Source organism: Triturus cristatus, chromosome 11, assembly GCF_964204655.1.
Source record: "Triturus cristatus chromosome 11, aTriCri1.1, whole genome shotgun sequence".
Lineage (NCBI taxonomy): Eukaryota > Metazoa > Chordata > Amphibia > Caudata > Salamandridae > Triturus > Triturus cristatus.
In genome coordinates, this window is record NC_140594.1 from 369411098 (window position 1) to 369429913 (window position 18816).

The 18816-nt window shown below is 42.3% G+C and overlaps 1 protein-coding gene across 9 annotated transcripts in view; it reads right to left on the bottom strand.

Moving 5' to 3' along the window:
- GPAT2 (glycerol-3-phosphate acyltransferase 2, mitochondrial) overlaps nucleotides 1-18816 on the bottom strand; it is a 1263238-nt gene that overhangs the window by 375069 nt on the left and 869353 nt on the right. For all 9 annotated transcript variants that reach the window (XM_085634201.1, XM_085634205.1, XM_085634208.1 and 6 more), the window contains one exon: nucleotides 14797-14867. In XM_085634201.1, the coding sequence (XP_085490327.1) occupies nucleotides 14797-14867 (71 nt within the window). The remainder of the gene's footprint in view (nucleotides 1-14796; nucleotides 14868-18816) is intronic.

Sequence of the window (18816 nt, forward strand, 5' to 3'; positions counted from 1 at the left end):
AAAAATAAACTAAAAACCCACAAAAGCTGACCCACCCCCCTCTTTAACCCCAACCAATGTCCGTAGGAAATTCCAGGAGAAAATAGTAGTCCGAAAAGCAAAAACTCAACGCCCAAACCAGTTCCCACCCACCCAAACAAGAATTAAAAAAGGGGCAGTAGACAGGGACTAATGTGTGGGGCGGGATTGAAGGAGGACACGCATCTGCTCCTCTAAATGGGCGATGCGGCGTCTGAGGGCGCGGCAGTTGCAGCCACAGTGGGGGGGCACCAGAGATGGCATTGTGGTGGCGGCGGGCGGCCGCCAGACGGTGGCGCCGTACCGCTGGAGGGCGGTGGCTGGGGCCCGGGGCACTGGAGGAGGCTTCAAGTGCTGCTGCAGTCTCCTCCTCCTCCTCTGCCAAGACCACCAGCCGCCGGTATTCTTGCTGGATTGCCTCCAGCTTCCGGTGCCGTGCCTTGGCGGCCAACTCCTTACGATTGACTTTAGGAGTAGCTGTGTATCAAAAAGAAAATCAAGGCAATTGTAAAATATACTCTTAGAAAAACAGTAAGACAAGTCAATTATTTATACACATAGTGGCATGGTAGAGTAGCACTATAAAGCACAGTAGTACATAACATTTTAAATCTCGTCCGTCCTCCTTCCTTCCACCTGTCTTTCACTTTTCAGTTGAACAGTGCACCAGGTGCTCTTCTCCATAAAACTTTCAAAGCGGAGTTGAAATCAGATAGATGAGGCCATTGGTTACTCAATACTCCCACTCCTATGCCAATTAAAGGGATTCTAGACTAGTCCTCTAGTTCACTCTTCAAACGTTCACAACAACTCATACTTACTTAGGACATCGGATGGCGGGCAGACTTTGTCCGCCCGCCATCCTCACGCTAAAAAGGGTGGGGGTCCCGTGGGGACAATTAGGAGGATGCGCCCGGCACAGTGGCGGGCGCATCCTGTTTATTTTACATTCTGGTTGGCGGTGCCGAAAGCAATGCTGAAAATACATGTTGTGCTTCTTTTCCAAGCACAACATGACAGGCACCGCGCGGAGCCTGTCACGTTTTGCTTTGAAAGGCAGGGGGGGGGGGTACCATAGCATAGGTACCCTCCATGGGGGCCCCCAAGCATACTCTGCAATGTCTGCATGCCTTTCCGTGGCGGACGGCAATGCCGCCACGCAAAGGCATTCCAAAATGCAGATTATATGGCTGGCGGTGTGTTCAGAGAGACACCACCACCATATTGAACCCTTTTCCGCCAGGTCGACATGTGGGGGGTCTGACTCTTTTCTACAGGGATGGCGGGAGGTTTGCCCCTGCGGTGTCGGCGGTGAATACCGCCGGCACGGCGGGGGCAATACGCCCACCATCCGAATGGGGCCCTAAGTCTCAACAGTACAGTATACAAACAGTACACCCTTGCAGTGAGTGTACTGTCAACAAAAGTTAAGGATTATGAATCTAACTTACCACCGCCAGCCACTGGTGCTGCCACTCCCCCTACCGCTCCATTGTCGGTATCTGCAGCAACTGCCGCATCCTCTCCCTCCGCGTCGCCTTCGCTGGCCCCGGCAATGGTGGTCGGTAGTGCGCCTAGAAAACATTACCCATTTATTAGGCGTCATATACACCTCCCCCTATTGATCAGTAGCAAGATTGAAAAATGAGTTAATACTAACATACATCACTAGTACAAATCAGGTAGTAGTAGAGTAGACACTAATAGTTATATATGGTCCCCCCTAGGGTCATTCTAGCCTTTGCTTAGTTAGCCCGAGCCATGCAACCATTTTACCTTTGTGTCTTTTATTTTTGCACGTGACGTTACCTTGCAGCTTTTTGTATAAGACACCTTTGAGCCCACATGACCTGCCTCACACTGCTACTGTCTACGCGCTGCGTACAAGCGGTCAACAAAAACATTAACAAGCCACTTTTTTATGAAGTACTGGTGTACTGTTAGTCCATATTGCTTATCTATAAATGCTACACTTTTTGGCACGGCTGAGAAATGCTTGCAAGTTGCAATATACTAACGCGCACCATTTCATTTTTCGCATTACAGACGGAAGATTCCCTTCTACGAATCAGAGCTTTGCAGAGCTTATGAATGATGCAACAACTACCTGTACTAGGTTCTTCTAAGGTGAGGGGTCCCTTCACTCAGAGATCTTCATTTATAAATTTATATAAACTAAATTCCTAGGGGATGGTGGTGCTACCTTAAGTTCCACCACTGTTCAGTTATCATGATTTAATTCCCAACTGTAAGTAAGTGTAACAATGTTTATTGTCTTAATGTTATTGATTTTCCGGTTGGTGCTGCATTATATAATAGAACAATGTACAGAGCTTCTCAATTCAAAATAAACATTTTGAACTTGCATAGACTTGGTGGTATTTGGTGTGGACTAACTTACACGAGTGAGCAAATTAAAGGAAGGGTGTGCAAGTGCATTGCTTCCACGACTGAGTGGTTGGGTGTGTTATGTTCTGGGTTGTCTACTTGTTGGGTATCTTGGGGGGAGGGTTCGGAGACCTAATAGTTATGACAAGACAGTACTATAGTCGAGCAGGGGATTGTGGTGGGTTCTGAATTTCGGATTGAGGAGTGTGAGGAAGGTCCAACCTACCATCACCAACATCCTATTTTCTTGTGCAAAGGTCCGTATGTGCAAGATACCTACAACAGTAGTAGTATGTCCTATAGGCTATCATATCAAAATAGTAATAAATCTGGTTGGGCATTTGTTGCTGTGATTTGTCAAAGCCTCAAGATTAACAAAGACTCAAGATCAATAAGACTAGAAGTAGTACAAGAGGACAACCCAAAGGACTGGACTCAATGGCTAGAGCTACTGGCGAATCTGAGTTTTATTACAACCTTTCAAATAAAGAATGGCACTGGCCAACTGGGCAAGCTTAGCTACTACAGTAGACAGACAGACTGATAGTAGTAGTAGTACTGAGAGTCATCATAGCAGAGGTAGGGATAACAAGACTTTTGAAACCGTACAGATCGAGGGATAATTGTTGCGAAAAAATAGCATTGGGAAACAAACAATAGTTCGTGAAAAATATGGTGCAGTAAAAGTTATGGAATAAGAAATATTATTAAAAACAAGAAGACTTACTGGGGCCAGCAGAGGAGCCCTCGTTGGTGTCCTCCTGGTGGTGGTGTTCTGACTGTTGTCCCGCCGACTGCCCACTCCCTGTCTGTCTGCCCCTGGCTGCTGATGAACAGGAAAGATATAAGAAAGAGACCAACATTGATGGATGCTGTCAAACAAGTACAATATTTTTAAAGAACGGTCAAAAAACACTTATGTAAACAACAATTGCAATAACTAGATTGACCGATCTCATCTGGTCAACACGTAGTATCGGGGGATTCGCGGATCGACTACTTAAGCTACTATTTATCAACAGTAATCCAGTCTTCCATTCTGATTCCAGAATACTAAGTTACAACTAGGCCTAAGTACGACGTACCACCCGACCTAGCCCACCTATTCCAGGCATGCCAATTGTACATTAAGTATCCATTTCCACTTCTTTTATTCCTCAACAATGCATATGGTCAAATGGAGGACACATGACTACATTTTTTGTATACACCAAATTCTGGGTTGATTGATTGATGCTGATGTTCTGCTAGTGCTAAGCCAATTACCACCACTCATTGAACAAACTAGAAAAGGTTCTAATAAAGACTGGCGTACTAGCAGCACGTCACGTAACTGAGGGGGCATCACGCATACCACTAACAAATTAGAAACTCATACAAAGTACCTAAACCTAAGTATCAATCCGCCCCTATCTCTTAGTGACAGGACAAAGTAAGGAGTGGACTAGAGTCACTGTAGCATTACGTAACTTAATTTCTCTAAAATAAACTCTTACAGAATCACGCTAAGCGAGCGCAAACGCAAAGTTGCAAATACGTAAGATTAGTAGTAGCGCAGAGGAGCACCTATGTCATAATCACAGAAGACTTTTAAACGTAATTAACCTGGAATGTAAGCAGCAACATTCTAGCTGGTTGGAAGAAAAAAAAGATATTCGCAATATATAACACAGAGCAGAAGAACAGACACAAAGTAGTAATTAAATAGTTACTCACCAAGACCTGGGACCTCCACTCCTAGCAGGTCCAGCAGGTCCTGCTCACGGTCCAGGATGTCGGACCACCGGTGCGTCAACTGCGCTGGGTGCGCCGGACCCCAGAGCAGCGCAACACTACCCGGCGCACCTTCCCCCACCGCTGTCGACGCTCCCGGAGGCCATACCCGGGCCCAGGCCTGCCACCTGCTGCCAGGGTTGAGGGGAGGTGGCGCTGCACAAAGAAAATGAGTGCAGCCAACTCCACCTCCCCAAATAAGGCCCGTGCCTGCACCCCTTGTGGGTGCCGCCTTCCGCAAGGAAGGCGGTCGCGGCTCTGGCTGCGACGACCAGCCCTACACTTTGACATGGTTCTGGGACGGGGCGGGAAAGAAAAGGTAATAAAATTAAAGAAGTAAAGGAAATAAATAGCAGGCCATAGAAAGAGTGAAAAAGTAGCTAAAAAACTAAAACAAAGTAGACAAAAACCAAAAATATAGAAGCAGGAAAATAGTTAGAGAAATAATAAATAAGAAAGATAAAAAAAAAGTGGCTTTAAACAAAGGATTGAAAAGATGCAGGGAGGAAAAATCAGGCCCCAGAACCATGCAATAGAGAGAAAAACAAGATGGCCGCGCCCATTGCGATCACGTGCGCAAGTTCGCAGGATATTTTCTCCCCGAGCAAGCAAAAAGCAACGCGATCAAGTAAAAGCGTTCACGAACAGGAAATATCTACCGCGAACGGGCGCGAACATGCATTGCGCGACTCGGAACAGGAAGTAAACATCGCGAGAGGGCGGGACAAGTGAAAACAAGATTGCCGCACCCGTGAGCAACCGCATGGGTAAGTTGGTGATATTTCTGGCGTGTTTGCGGAGATTTTCAACATTTTCACGATAGTTTGCGAAAGTGAATTTCGCAAATTCCGCCCACCCCTAGTCAGAACACTGGAAGCTAGATTCTCTACGAGCAGGGATGACAGCGTCAGGCCGGGACACGGGCTCCTCTAAAGTCGAGGTCTGCTCCCACTTGCTTGGGCACTGGAAGGTATATTTATACCTGGTAAGTGCCTTGGAATGTTAGCATTGATGGAAGAAGTCAGGAATGAACCCTTAAGGAATAGCGGTTCATGCATAATAAATGAAATCAATAATCCTGTGCTAGGGGAACTCCCAGGAGCTTAAGGGTCTGGTTTCTAAAAACTCGTTGTGACGTTGGGGTAGACGGATGTAGGTGACCATGCCTGTATTTGGATAGCATGGCTAATGCCTAAATAAGGACTGGGATCTTATGCCTATATAAGGGCAATGTGAATTGTGCATATATAAGGACATGTTTCATGAAAACCTACATACGGACACCTAAAGCGGAATACAACAATAGGGCATGTCCCACTTGTAAGGCGCAGCTGAAGTCATTGGCCCATTTATTGTTTGTCTGCCCTGCATAGGACACTCTGTGCCGATCGTGGTTGATGCCAATCTGCAGGACATTGGGCACCAGAAGGAGTGAAGCCGCTCGAAGAATATTGCGCACAAACACCTCAGTTCCCATTGCTATCGCAGTAGCAAATTTCTGGGTTGGGCCTGGGCTAGTAGGTCGAAGGCACTTCATGCACTTAGAAGATTTTATCAGTCCTTTTTAATCTAAATTGGTACATATGTAACACATGAACATGTTCTTACTGCCTGTGATTGTATTGTGTACTCTAGTACCAATTTATATAATGTATTTTAATTGTTTTTATGTTCCGGCATTTTATAGTTGTCTTAATCCGTTTTATTTCTTTTACCAATCCGGCGTAAAATCTGAAGTATCAAATCATGGTTTTAAAACTTTGTATTTGTATTGTGTTTTATGGAGTATGTACTTATGTACTGTGCTTTTATGACTTGTCGTTGAATAAAGCTTGTTTGCATTGGATTGGTATTGTTGTTATCGGAATATTGTTTTGAAAAAAATAGGCATAGGATTTAGCTTCATTTATGGCCAGGCCCAAAGTATGTGAAAACTGCGTAAAAATATTTGCCGTGGGGTATAAGTCATCGTCTATGTTCTCGAAGTAGAGGATTATATCATTTGCGTATAGTGACAGTGTGTGTGTATTTGGACCGATAGGGATGCACTGTCCTGCTGCTTCTCGCTGAAGCTTAATTGCTAGTGGCTCGAGTACTAACACAAAGAGTAGGTGGGATAACGGGCAGCCCTGCCTTGTACCCCTGCACACCGGGTAGGACTGCGATATATGTGCGCCTGAGCAGGCTTGTGCGGTAGGCAGAGTGTATAGTGGTTTAACCCACTGCAAGAAATCAGGGGGGATACCAAATCTCGCACGCACTGCTAGCATATACTCCCAGTTGAGGGTGTCAAAGGTTTGGCGCAAGTCAAGGAAGCTTCACCCAGCTTTTGTGTAGTCAATGGGGGTTGTGCCTATTACATGGTGTAAACGTCGTATATTTAGAGAGGTGCTTTGCCCAGGCACAAAGCCACATTGGACTGTATTTATGAGTTGGGGCAAAAAGGGGAGTAATCGTTGGGCCAAGATTTTGCTTAGGATCTTATATTCTGTATTTAAAAGCGATAATGGACGATATCCTGATAGATTGCGCCTGCCAGCTCTTTCTGTTCCATCTGAGACAGTCGTGGGTAGTTGAGGTCCCTAAGGAATATTTCTGGCGCGTCTGCACTTACCGCTGCAGGAGCCCCATACATCCCCTTGCAGTAGTCTATAAAGGCCAAGTTGATTTTGCTTTGTGTTGTAACTGCCAGACCGTCTGCTGTGGTGACTTCGTGTATTGGCGAGGAGCGTGGAGTGTCTTCTTCATTCTTTGCATACATTATTAAAATGACCACAAGTAAAATAAAAAAAAATATTCATGACTTTTTTCTGGAAGAACCAAGTTAAAGAATCATAAAATTCTTGGTTATTAACTGCTATATTGTTCACCGTAAGAATAATCAATTTATTTATAGTTTGAAAGAGAGTTTTATTTGCGTCATTTGCTGTTTTTACATGTTCTGTGCAACATCTTGACTTGGCCGCAAAGATAGATTTTTAATAACTTGATAGGCATATTATATATTTTTCCCTCTCTTCTTCTTTATATTCAGAATGCCATTTACGCTCTTGTCTTCTACAATTCTGTTTAGTGGCTTTGAGAAATTTGCGAACCAGCACAGAGACATCTTTTTTTCTTATTGCCTGGACTGGGACGATGTCATTACTAATCTAGTTGGAGTAATCATCTGCCATCTGGTCTAAGTTAGTGTCTGTTGAAGGAAGTGATTGTGTTAATAGATCATTGAAATCAGTAGCTTGAATTTTATGCCACACGCGGTTAGCCTGATGTGACTTTTGTACTATTGGAAGGGGCCTCCCTTGCAGGCTTAAATTCCACATTACAGCATAGTGATCTGTCCAGGTTAGAGGGAGGGGGTGAGTAAAACTGGTATTTGGGTTGTTGGTAAATATCCCATCAAATAAGTGACCTGCATGATGAGTGGGCCTCTTCTCGATTTGAGAAATGCCAATACCTAAAAGAGTGTCTAATAAGTGTTCTGTTTTGGCATCATAGCGATTTTCCAAATGAAAACTAAAATTGCTGATGACTGTGAAATCAGATTTCAACAAAGGAGCTTCCAATGACTGGCTATGTTTTTCTGCAAATGTTGCTCTTTGTTCAGGGGGCGATAAAGAAGCATACCATTAAAAGTTTGAGTTTTTGTAACTTCGATGTTAAAGAGCACCTCTTACATTTCCTCAATAGTGACCGGGTTGAAGGCCACTAGCATATGACCCTGATAAATTATTCCCAGTCCCCCTTCCCTTTCTTTTGGGTCCGTCAAGGCGGAAAGGAGTATAGCAGTTAGAGGTCGCTGCTGTGTTTTCTGGTCAGACATATAGTCTGCCCATGTTTCCATAGCAAACGCCAGATCTAGTTGATGGTTCGATATGAATTAGGCTACTTCAAAATAATGTTTAACCATGGATCTGGTATTCATTAAAGCACAGGTAATAGCTGGCCTGTCTGCGATAGGTTTCAACCTATTAACAGAGCTATTCTCTGTAGGTGGGTTAAGGGTCAGAAAACTGCTATTACACATTAGACAAGAAGTAGGTGAGGGTTCAGTTATGGCTGCTATGCTTATTGGCAAACACTTAGCTGACTTAACCATTACTTTAAGGTCGAGAAGTGCTTCTCTTGAGTAGCTGTAAGTCTGGTGTAAGTCTGGGTCAAAACGACCAGCGGGACAGGCACTGCGCGGTCCAGGCCCGGATGGGCATGCCAGCGGCACGGATGCGGACTACCGGTAAATAAAAGATAAGGCAAAGTAGAAGTGGAGTAAATAACTCATAAACTGATTTAAAATTTTCCAAGATGGCCCCAATAATGTGAGGCCAGGTAACTCCGAAAAGGGTACCTTAGTGCCTACCAGGAAATAAAAAACGGAACCAACTGTGTTTCGCTAGCGCAGATGCGCTGTTAGCTGCCTTAAGAAGCCCATCATGAGAGAGGCATGTCAGGGGGCATGGCAATCACCAAACTTGCAGCACGAGCAAACGAAAAAGAGTAGGTAAGGAGAACTAAAAATACAAACTAAGGTCCAACAACGTCTGCCTGCAAGGATAGGCTCGCCTGTACCTAAAGACTACTGGCAAATAAAATTTAAGGCAAAGTAAAAGTGGAGTCAATTACTCAAACTGATTTCTTTTCTAAGATGGCCCCAATAATGAGGAGCTAGGCTACTCCGAAAAGGGCACCTTAAGTGCCTACAAGGAAATAAAAAATGGCACCAACCTTGTTTCGCTCATCAAATTAAGTAAGGAAGTACTATGAATTCAGTTCACTATGCACTTGTCATAGATGTGACGTATGCAGGTGTAGCATATCCTAGGATATATTGTATATCCTAAGATTGTAATATGCCCCGTCTGAAAAGAACTGTGAAAATGTGTTTTACTTTGGAGTCACCTGTTCAATAACAAGAGGGTGTTTTAGCATTTAATCCATCAGCTAACTAAAATAATTATGCCAAACGTGCAGCAAATCTAACTTTTCTACATGGTCACTCAGATTTCCCCCTTCTTTTGGACCCTATTTTTGCTGGGTTTTTTAACTCTGTGCACGTCACCCCTGCTAAAGAGGTGTACAGTGCCTGTGCTCCCACTTTAAACATATTTAAATTGGCTTACTCTTGTTTGAATATTTAACTTGCCTACAAGTTCCTAGTGTATGTTGTACGAAATAGACCCAGGGCCTGGAAGTTAATGTCACCAGTAGAATATAGTATCTATGGTGCCATCCACATGGTAAGTCTATACAACACGGCATAAGACTTACCATGTGTAGTTTAACTGCAACAGACTAAAACCTGGCTGTGAAACCTGTCAAAATAACCTTTTTGAGATGGTAGGAAACCAAGCTTTTAAATTATTATAATCATTAATATTAAATATTAATAAGTATTAATAAGTCACAAGTACACTCTGTCGCCCACAAGGCAGGAAGCCTGATATTTAAAAAAGAGATGCGCAAAATTGAAGTTAGTATGCTTCTCTGATGACTAGATCCCCAAAAGCCATTTTCATTGTTAGGTCTGAAGCTGGATCAAGAAAATTTGTAAGTACATAGAATACACTTTAGTCTGTAACTTTTGACAAGAAATGGCTAAAATAGTAATTCAAAGCCTAAATTTCATATTTATTAGAAGTCTAATTAATTGGTAGTTAGATTTTTATATAAATATTTAGGGAAGTTAACTTTTAGAAAGTTACCTTTTCCCTGCCTCAAGTTCATGAGAGCCGATTTACCTTGCCTACCAACAGCAAGTACATGACCTTAATGAGGTGTGACAACTGCTCTCATAGCAGAACGATTACTTAGACCTGGTGACATATGGACTGGGTGAGGGCATTCGACTCCCATCAGCCCATTAAGGACAGGTAGGGGGAACCCAGGAACATATGGGAAAAGGGCAGTGGTGAGTTCTGTGCATTCATAGTTCAGTGTAAAGAGAGACCTGAAGGGAAAGCCTTTTTCCTCAAGGACCACGCTATCCAGGATGTTCCCAAACTCAGTGGGAGGGAAGGTACCCCCAAAATTGTCTTAGAACTGACACAGGGGAAGGGATTGTGCATTTCACTGGCCATACCGCCTCAGGGGAGTGGGAGGGGTCGGGCTGGTGAATGGGGCGCAGGCCCTCTATACAAGGGAAGACGGGCAGTGCTTAATTTGAGCCAGTGATTGCCGGTGTGAGGCCACCGGCACTTATTTTTGGGGACCAGCACTTATTTTTCAGAAATGTAGTGCGTGCAAGAAAAGAAAAATACAGAGATCAAACAGATAGAGGAAGAGAAAGACGGCAAAACCGTCACAAAGGGAGAAAAGAAGGAACCTGCAAGAGCTAGAAAAAGGGACAAGGAGTCTACCAGCCTTAAAATTCAATGCACGGATGTATAATTGCATTGGCTGCCGGCTTCTGAGCAGAGCTTTGGGCGCTGTCACTCTTTCTTTCACAAATTAAACACTGAAGAAGGGTTACCCTACTTGGATTTTAGGAGTGAGTCGTACTGCAGGAATGTTCGCAGTTAGACAAACAGGATGTGCTGCAAACGTGTGAAGAGTTGTCCCTGGAAACTTTTCCCCCACTGGTAAGGGAGTGTCCAGGAGTCACCCCCACGAACTGGCTAATGCAAACCATAAATGTGGCACCATTAGGAACCCTCCTCAGTTTCTGGACCAGGGAAGGTCAGCAAAAGAGTGGAACTGCTGCCTTTGACCTCAGAGGAGCCCTGAAGGACTGGACCTGCTCCCACTTGTACCCCATGCAAAAAGGTGGATTCAAAGGGCTATTTGGCTGACCTTTGTGTGTGAAACCTTGAAAACAAGGAGAGGGGGCTCTCAAATCCAAAAGGTTGGAGCACCCAAAAATATAAGTATAAAAGTATATGTACCCTTTGGAAACTAATCTCGAGTTGTTACTTGTCAACACATATATTCACATCCATACTTATTCAACCCCACCTCTCGCTAAATATGTTTGAAGCACTTATCATGAAGCCGATTTATTTCAAATATATCTATTTTTTAATAGTCAGTACAAATTCATATAAAACATAAATCATCCGGAATGTTAATAAGAACACAAACATTTTTTCACATTGGGTCGGTTACGTATCCAGAAAGGAGAACACTGAGAGACAGACAATGTGTCATACATATGTTAATTTGGATGCACAGTAGACGGTGTCAGACACAAATCTCCGATCCCTGTCTACCGCTAACTGAACCAAATTTAACTTAAAGCAAAAAAAAACAGGCGTCGACGCGTTTTGGTGGCAGAAATCCACATAGGACCACCTTCTTCAGGACACAATATTTTTTCTCCTTAATGTGTATATTCAAATATGGCACCAATTCCACTTATTAGAAAAACATATTTATAAAAACTATAAAACCCCCCAATGACCAATAAAATAGCTTAAAATAAATAAAGTACTTTATATATTGTTAATATGCTGTGGCTGTTTATATTACCTGCCCCTCGACGATACTACCCATATCAATATAGTCGCTTAGTAACTATTTGTCAGTGTTCGCACTTAGATTATTCATCTCTTATTGAGTTGCCCCCTTCGTTTTGTTTAAAACCAAACAAGAATTCTATATACGTTATACTGCTTCTCTCATAAATTTTTTTAAGATATGGTCATATTTTCTAAACACACATCCAATGCTAACACGTTGACATGCTATGACTGCTTAAGTTGTCCACCCATGTGACACACACGTAACCGGCAAACGCAACGGAACGTGACGTTGTACCACCAGATAAAATGGAGCGACCCTGAATGGGTCGGGTTTAAGTTCCACGACCAGATACAAACTTCGGGACGGAAAGGCGATCCGGACGTTTGTTTTAACGTTGGCGTTAAAACAAGGGGCGCTACCTTTTAACAATTTGTGTCGGTATAGATAATGCTCTATTATGGGTTGACACTGACAAATAGTTACTAAGCGATTATGTTGATATGGGTAGTATCGTCGAGGGGCTGGTAATATAAACAGCCACAGCATATTAACAATATAGTATCGAGTATACATTTAGATGGATTATATGCAATAAGTTACTAGAATGAAGAAGTTTAGAAACACGGTAGTTAACACATATTTATCTATTTTATAGATGACCCAAGGAGACAATAGATTGAATGATCGCCCCTAGATGCCATAAGGTGAGACACAGCAGAGAGGGGTGTTTGCTAAAGATCCTTTTATAAAAATTCCAAAAGAGATAAGGGATTGTGATAATATATCAATGATATATTGTAGGAAACGAGAGACATTGTTTTTAAACCCAGAGAGATTGCGTGGGATCCCAGACAAAAAAGGTGAGCGATTTATGATAAGGCACATTTATCAAGGGGTACTATTTAGAGGAACGTATTATTAAAAATAGAGATAATAACAGCTGTTCCCCCAAAACCTTTTGATCATACTTGTTTAGAGACCGAGATTAAATCCGGCCAATAAAATTACTGATGAAAGAACAGGAGGAATAAAGAAAATATCGTTTATGCTTCAATTGTGAATAAGCAAGGTGGGTTTTAAGCTTTAGCACTGGGCTCAATCCTCGAGTATGAATATAGAGACATAGTCATGTTTAACGGAGACGGGCATGTTAAATCTAGTCCTATTATTCAGAGGACATCGATATGGAGGATAAGTGAATAGTGATGCTTATAGCTTATATATTGGGTAAGAAGAAAATTTGAAACATAATGTCAATAGGTAAAAATAGGGGTACAATTTCCCTTTAAAGTGTACGATAAAACAACATATAAACAATGTAAAACCAGATAGACTATTGTAGGTACTATAAGTCGCACAATATTGAAGGAATTTACCTCAGTGTTTTATCATTCCAGCTATTATTGCAACATTTCAGCATCCCCTGAAGCACTTCAAATGCAAATGAGAGGAGACATTCTTACCGCAGTGCTGCAGCACCGGTGAGTTCTTTGACAGAGTTGTAAAACAAAATAGAACAAATAGTTGATTGAATGTAAGCAAGATGAATGAGGAATAAATTATTAAAATAGAGAGGGAGGTATTCTTTCTGGATATATGAGGATCTCGCCGAAGTGTCTGGAGCACTTATGATTTTAACATTGATAGAGAATACTTTCATGAAGATTATACATCTGAATGTGCAATAAGTTGTATATATTGAATTGGGTGAATTTTATTGGTCATTGGGGTTTTTTTATAGTTTTTATAAATATGTTTTTCTAATAGGTGGAATTGGTGCCATATTTGAATATACACATTAAGGAGAAAAAATATTGTGTCCTGAAGAAGGTGGTCCTATGTGGATTTCTGCCACCAAAACGCGTCGACGCCTGTTTTTTTTGCTTTAAGTTAAATTTGGTTCAGTTAGCGATAGACAGGGATCGGAGATTTGTGACTGACACCGTCTACTGTGCTTCCGAATTAACATATGTATGACACATTGTCTGTCTCTCAGTGTTCTCCTTTCTGGATACGTAACCGACCCAATGTGAAAAATAAATTGTGTTTTTATTAACATTGTTTTTATTCCGGATGATTTATGTTTTATATGAATTTGTACTGACTATTAAAAAATAGATATATTTGATACAAATCGGTTTCATGATAAGTGCTTCAAACATATTTAGCGAGAGGTGGGGTTGAATAAGTATGGATGTGAATATATGTGTTGTCAAGTAACAACTCGAGATTAGTTTCCAAAAGGTACATATACTTTTATACTTGACCTTTGTGTGGCCACAGACCACAAGAAGCAGGAGGTCATTTTCCTGAAATGGCCAGTTAACCAGTACCAACCGGACCTGGACTAGACCTTGCTGGTGGCCTCTGTTGAAGTGAGGTTATGGAGCCTTAGAAGTGACCCAGTGGAGCTGTTCCAGAAATCCTGAAAAGTTACGACACTCAGAACATTTTTTGACTACTGAATCCGTATTTGGTGGTGTGTGGGGGGGGGTGTGGCCGGGGGTTTGGGGGGTTGGTGAAGGGGATAGATCGTAGAAAAGGTGACAGCTTCCAGACCATCACTGGCAACTAGCGCTTTATGGTGCCCTTTTCACAGCATTTTTTTTTTTTTTGGCCTGATGGTTTAATTTAATTACTGTTGTGATAAACTGCTTCAAGTTAAGCTTGTCTGCTCTGAGCCATACCTATCCGGGATTTGAGCTCAGCTTAATTTAGTGACTTATTGGTTCACCTTGACATGTTAGTGTCATTACTCCATGAGTTGGGTGACTGCCCACTGCAAATAGCAATCTAATTTCTTACAAAACAGTATTAACTGAAAAGGGATTCATGGATTCCAGCAAATAGGGTAAAAAGTGCTAAATGTGACGCACTGCAGTCTGGGCAGAAGCTCTGTTTCTGAAGGGGATATTGAGCATGCGCTGTTAGAAGTGGCGAGGATATGTGCTGATGAGGGCATTCTCATAAGAGAAATGCTTCACATTAGCTAGGGAGAGCACTGCAGCAAGAGCTCAACCTGCTCTATATTTCCAGGGTATGGATGACTGATCTTTGAACAATATTTCAGTTATTCAATCCCGGTTTCTTCTTTCATTACTCCCAAAGGCCACAACTTGATCGGTTTGTGACACTTAACAGTGACTTCGCACCCTTCCACACCTGTTTGTATCTGTGGAGCAGCAAAGCAGATATGATTCCGACGGTCATTATTGCAGAGCAGGAAACACCAGCTGCAGATAAAGAATACAAGAATCTGTGATTAGGCAACTCCTCCTTGCACTACATCTGCAATACTTACTTTACATGCATTGTACAGTCACACTTTCACCATTACAATGTCAAAGCCTTTACAATGGCAGCTCAACTAACTCTAACCCCATCCCCAATCCACCCACAAGCCTAACCCATAAGTTTGAACCCTTAACATTAGGTGAAAATATGTCTTCTTACAATATAAATGTTGGGGGGTGTTAACAGTAGCTGAAAATATAAAATAAACTTAGTAATAGTAGGAGAATTTAAATGTAAACCAAAGTATATAAAAGTAGGATGATATAATTGTGAATATCTAAAGAGGTGACAAACATTTGTGAATGCCCTCAGCTTTTCCTCTCCCCTCACTTCTCTTGTCTTCCCAAGCACTCACCCACACACTCTGCCATGTCCCCTCCTACATGTCTCCTTCATGTGTACAACCCAAACATTCCCTCACTCATGATAACCCTCCTCCTCCCACAACATCACAAATAGTATTTCTACTACTCTTCCAATCACACCTGGGCTTCTAAACTTCCACGTCACTACAGCCATAGTAATATCACATTTTCCCTTCTGGCCTTCGAACTCACTGTCATACACTACTGCGTTTCCATATTCTCCCTTTGACATCAATCATCACTCCTATCACATCATTCTGTCTTCCGCAACCTCACTTAACCTCTCATAGTCCTGTCTGTCCCCCATTTTTGTCCTTTTCTTGCTGTCTTATCCTCCAGCTCATTCACTGCCATCTCTGCAAACTACCTTCTGCTGAACAATATGCTCTCCAATGCCATCCACCTCCTTTTCCACTGCCACCTTATATACACCATCTGTACACTTTCTGCCCTTACACCTCTTGTTCTCTCACTGTCAGAACCCATTTGGGAGATGAGGCAACTAGGTAGACATGGTCTACTAGCAGTGGGGGTGGAATACTTTAAATAATCTATGTGTCCAAGAGACAAAATGCTCCAGAAATCGATATGTTCTGTAAAATATGCTTGCCAACCTATTACCTACATTAAATACAAGGACAGGCTGAGAAACATGAGTATATTTTTGATTTAGTTTTATTAAGGCTGATAAACCAAATAAGTGTTTAGCAATAATGCTAAAGCAAAAATTGATAAAGTGATATCCCGATTTACCTGAAAGGAAATGCAACAATAAATGAGTTTACATGAGATGCTACTCTAAAACTATACTGACAACAGTTAACCAGCTCTTATTCAGTGTGCAGTACTGTGGCGGGGCCTCAGACCCTGGCAACTCAAGGCATCATGGTCCTACCCTGGCAGGACAGAAGCTTTTTGATACACAAGCAGTCACAGATGGCTCAACCTCCAATCAAATGTGGGACAGACTGAGATCCATCAGCTGCAGCACAGGAAATGCTGTCATGTGCCAGGCAGAGCATAACTTGAGCTCACTGTCCTGATAAGTCCCAAATCAGGCACACGTCAGGCTTACCTTTTAGAGGCAGTAGCTTGCCAAGACAAAATTAATTTCCCAAAAAGTCTGAAAGTTCTTTCAGCAGGAGCCAAGACCAGAAATCTGACAGCTAAGGAGCTAAAAGAATGATGATCTTTCTATTGTTTTTCTAGGCTCTATGTCAAACTTGGCCCTCCATAGGTCCAAGAAGGCCGGATCCATTCCAGACTTTCAGGAAAACAACTGGCTATGTAAAAGAGTTCTACATTGATTAACTGTATGTAGATTTATTTCACGTGCTAATTAATTGAATATCATATATAGAGTTGGCCTTCCTTGGTCTACGTTGGGCACTATTGAAACACCGTTCCAAGACCTTACTACCACACGCTGCCCCAGTGCACTAACGGCACTCCTAGTTTTTGTATCATGCCCCCCTGCATCATGCTGAACTTGACCCAAATCAAATAACAGAGACATACTACAACTACTCTAAGTATTGATGTATTAGTTAATACTGGGTGTTACATCCAGCCTAAACTAGCAAACAAAAAATCATAAAACTAGTCTGCAAACACAAAAATAAAGGAAGACAGTGCTGTGGCCATGGAGAAATAGATGCAACTTTTTTAATTCTACAAAAATGTGTAGTTTATTCAGTGTTTCACTCCTGGCTAAGTAGTTCAGATTCCTGTTGACACCTCCTCTGCACTGAGCCCTGCTTGGACTGCAGTCCCTCAGGGAGCTGGTCATTCAATGTATAAGGCTGGTGAAGGGGGCCTGCATTATAACTTTATGAGAGAGACACTTCTATTAGACTGTCTAGAGATTACTGAGGAATACATGCTATGTTTTATTTTCCCACTGCGAGCGAGCACAAGTGAAGGCATGTATTGGGGAAGCTTAAGTCAAATGAAAGCATTCAGAACGCATGCATTTCAGCGGTATGATCTGCATTCAAGTGTGTTGAAACTTTTCCGCATCACAGGCGTTTTGTTCAATATTTGGACAGGTAGTACTGATGAAAGTATTGAAAAACACTATTTATATGGTTTAAGAGACATAATGGCCTTGAAATGAAATAACGAGCAGAGCTATTTCTGATCTGCCTTTCTTGATAACAATCCAAGTAGGGCCACACTCCCAGCCAGTAAAAAGCTTCTGGGTTTGTAAACTATCCTCAGACGGTATGAATTCAGCTTTCTTTCTTGCATATGCATCACTACCCAGGGGCGCAAATTCTAACATGACATATATATATGTAGAGAGGAGAGGCCCAGATGGGAATGAAATGGGTATTAATTCAGTCCTCGAATTGATCCTTACAGAGACCAAAGTTTATCTGTTTAGTTAGCCTGATTTTGATTTGAGCGTTACTGTGTGATCTTGTGCATGCATGGTCAACTCAGTGAAAAAGGAGAGGAAATGAAGCACATGAAAGAACACTGTGAGTCTCTATGCAAGCTTTAGAATGCCAACCCTGACAGCTGGTGGGATATGACAAGGAACGATTTGCTCTAACAGAAGATTGTGGCCAGGTGCAACAGCCATATCTGTAGTATCCCACTTCCAAGTTGTGCTACTCTGAGGACCCCTTAAAATGCAAGACTCAAAGCAGTGAATTTCAAAATGTTCTAACATTGGGACAAAATTTACATACACAATTGGCACCCGAGCATCGTACAGAAGCCACCTACTTCTATTAGTGCTTACAAATCCTCATTTTGCAGCATTGCAATGTAGCTGTTGCTGCAATACTGGGCTGGTATGTGCCTTACTTGGCAAACATGAATGAAAAAGTACTGAAGGCAAAGGTGGTCCAGTGCCCACCTGCTCTTACTCTCTCGCTCAGGCAGACTCGCCTCGTACATCAACTCACTGCAGAAAAGGAAGCGGGAAGACGAGGACAGGGCCAGAGTAACATGGCCAGTCACCATGCAGGTTCAAAATAAAGACTGCAAATGACTGCCCATGGTCTTCTTATTTCTGCTCCGAGCTGCCTTTCATTTCAGGGCCTTCAATGGTTATGTATCTTGAAAACACATCCCACTGTCAGCCAAGAATGATGTTGCTCTCATTTTCTTGAACACAGAGACAGAGTGATATTCAGATTCATTGAGCAAGGCAAAACACCTGGGCATCGGAGCACAGGGAACTGCGTTCTCTAAGACCCTGCTCTAGGATACAGCACGAATTTGGTACGTAGAAGAATGAACAAGCATTGTAAATGAAATAGGTATTGCATTTGTTGGAGTTGGAGCTATTGGCATTGTAAATGGCAATGTTTTGACTTATGTGTTATGGAGTGTATGTATGTGGTGTGTTGTGAAATTATGTAGGTTGGATTGGATTAGATAGTTGTGTAATTGTGTGGCATGGAATTGGCATAATGTGCTGTGGAATTATGTGGATAGTAATTATGTAGTATTGAGTGTACGAGAATTATGTGGAATTGGATTGTGTATTTTTGGAGTGTAATTATGTGGA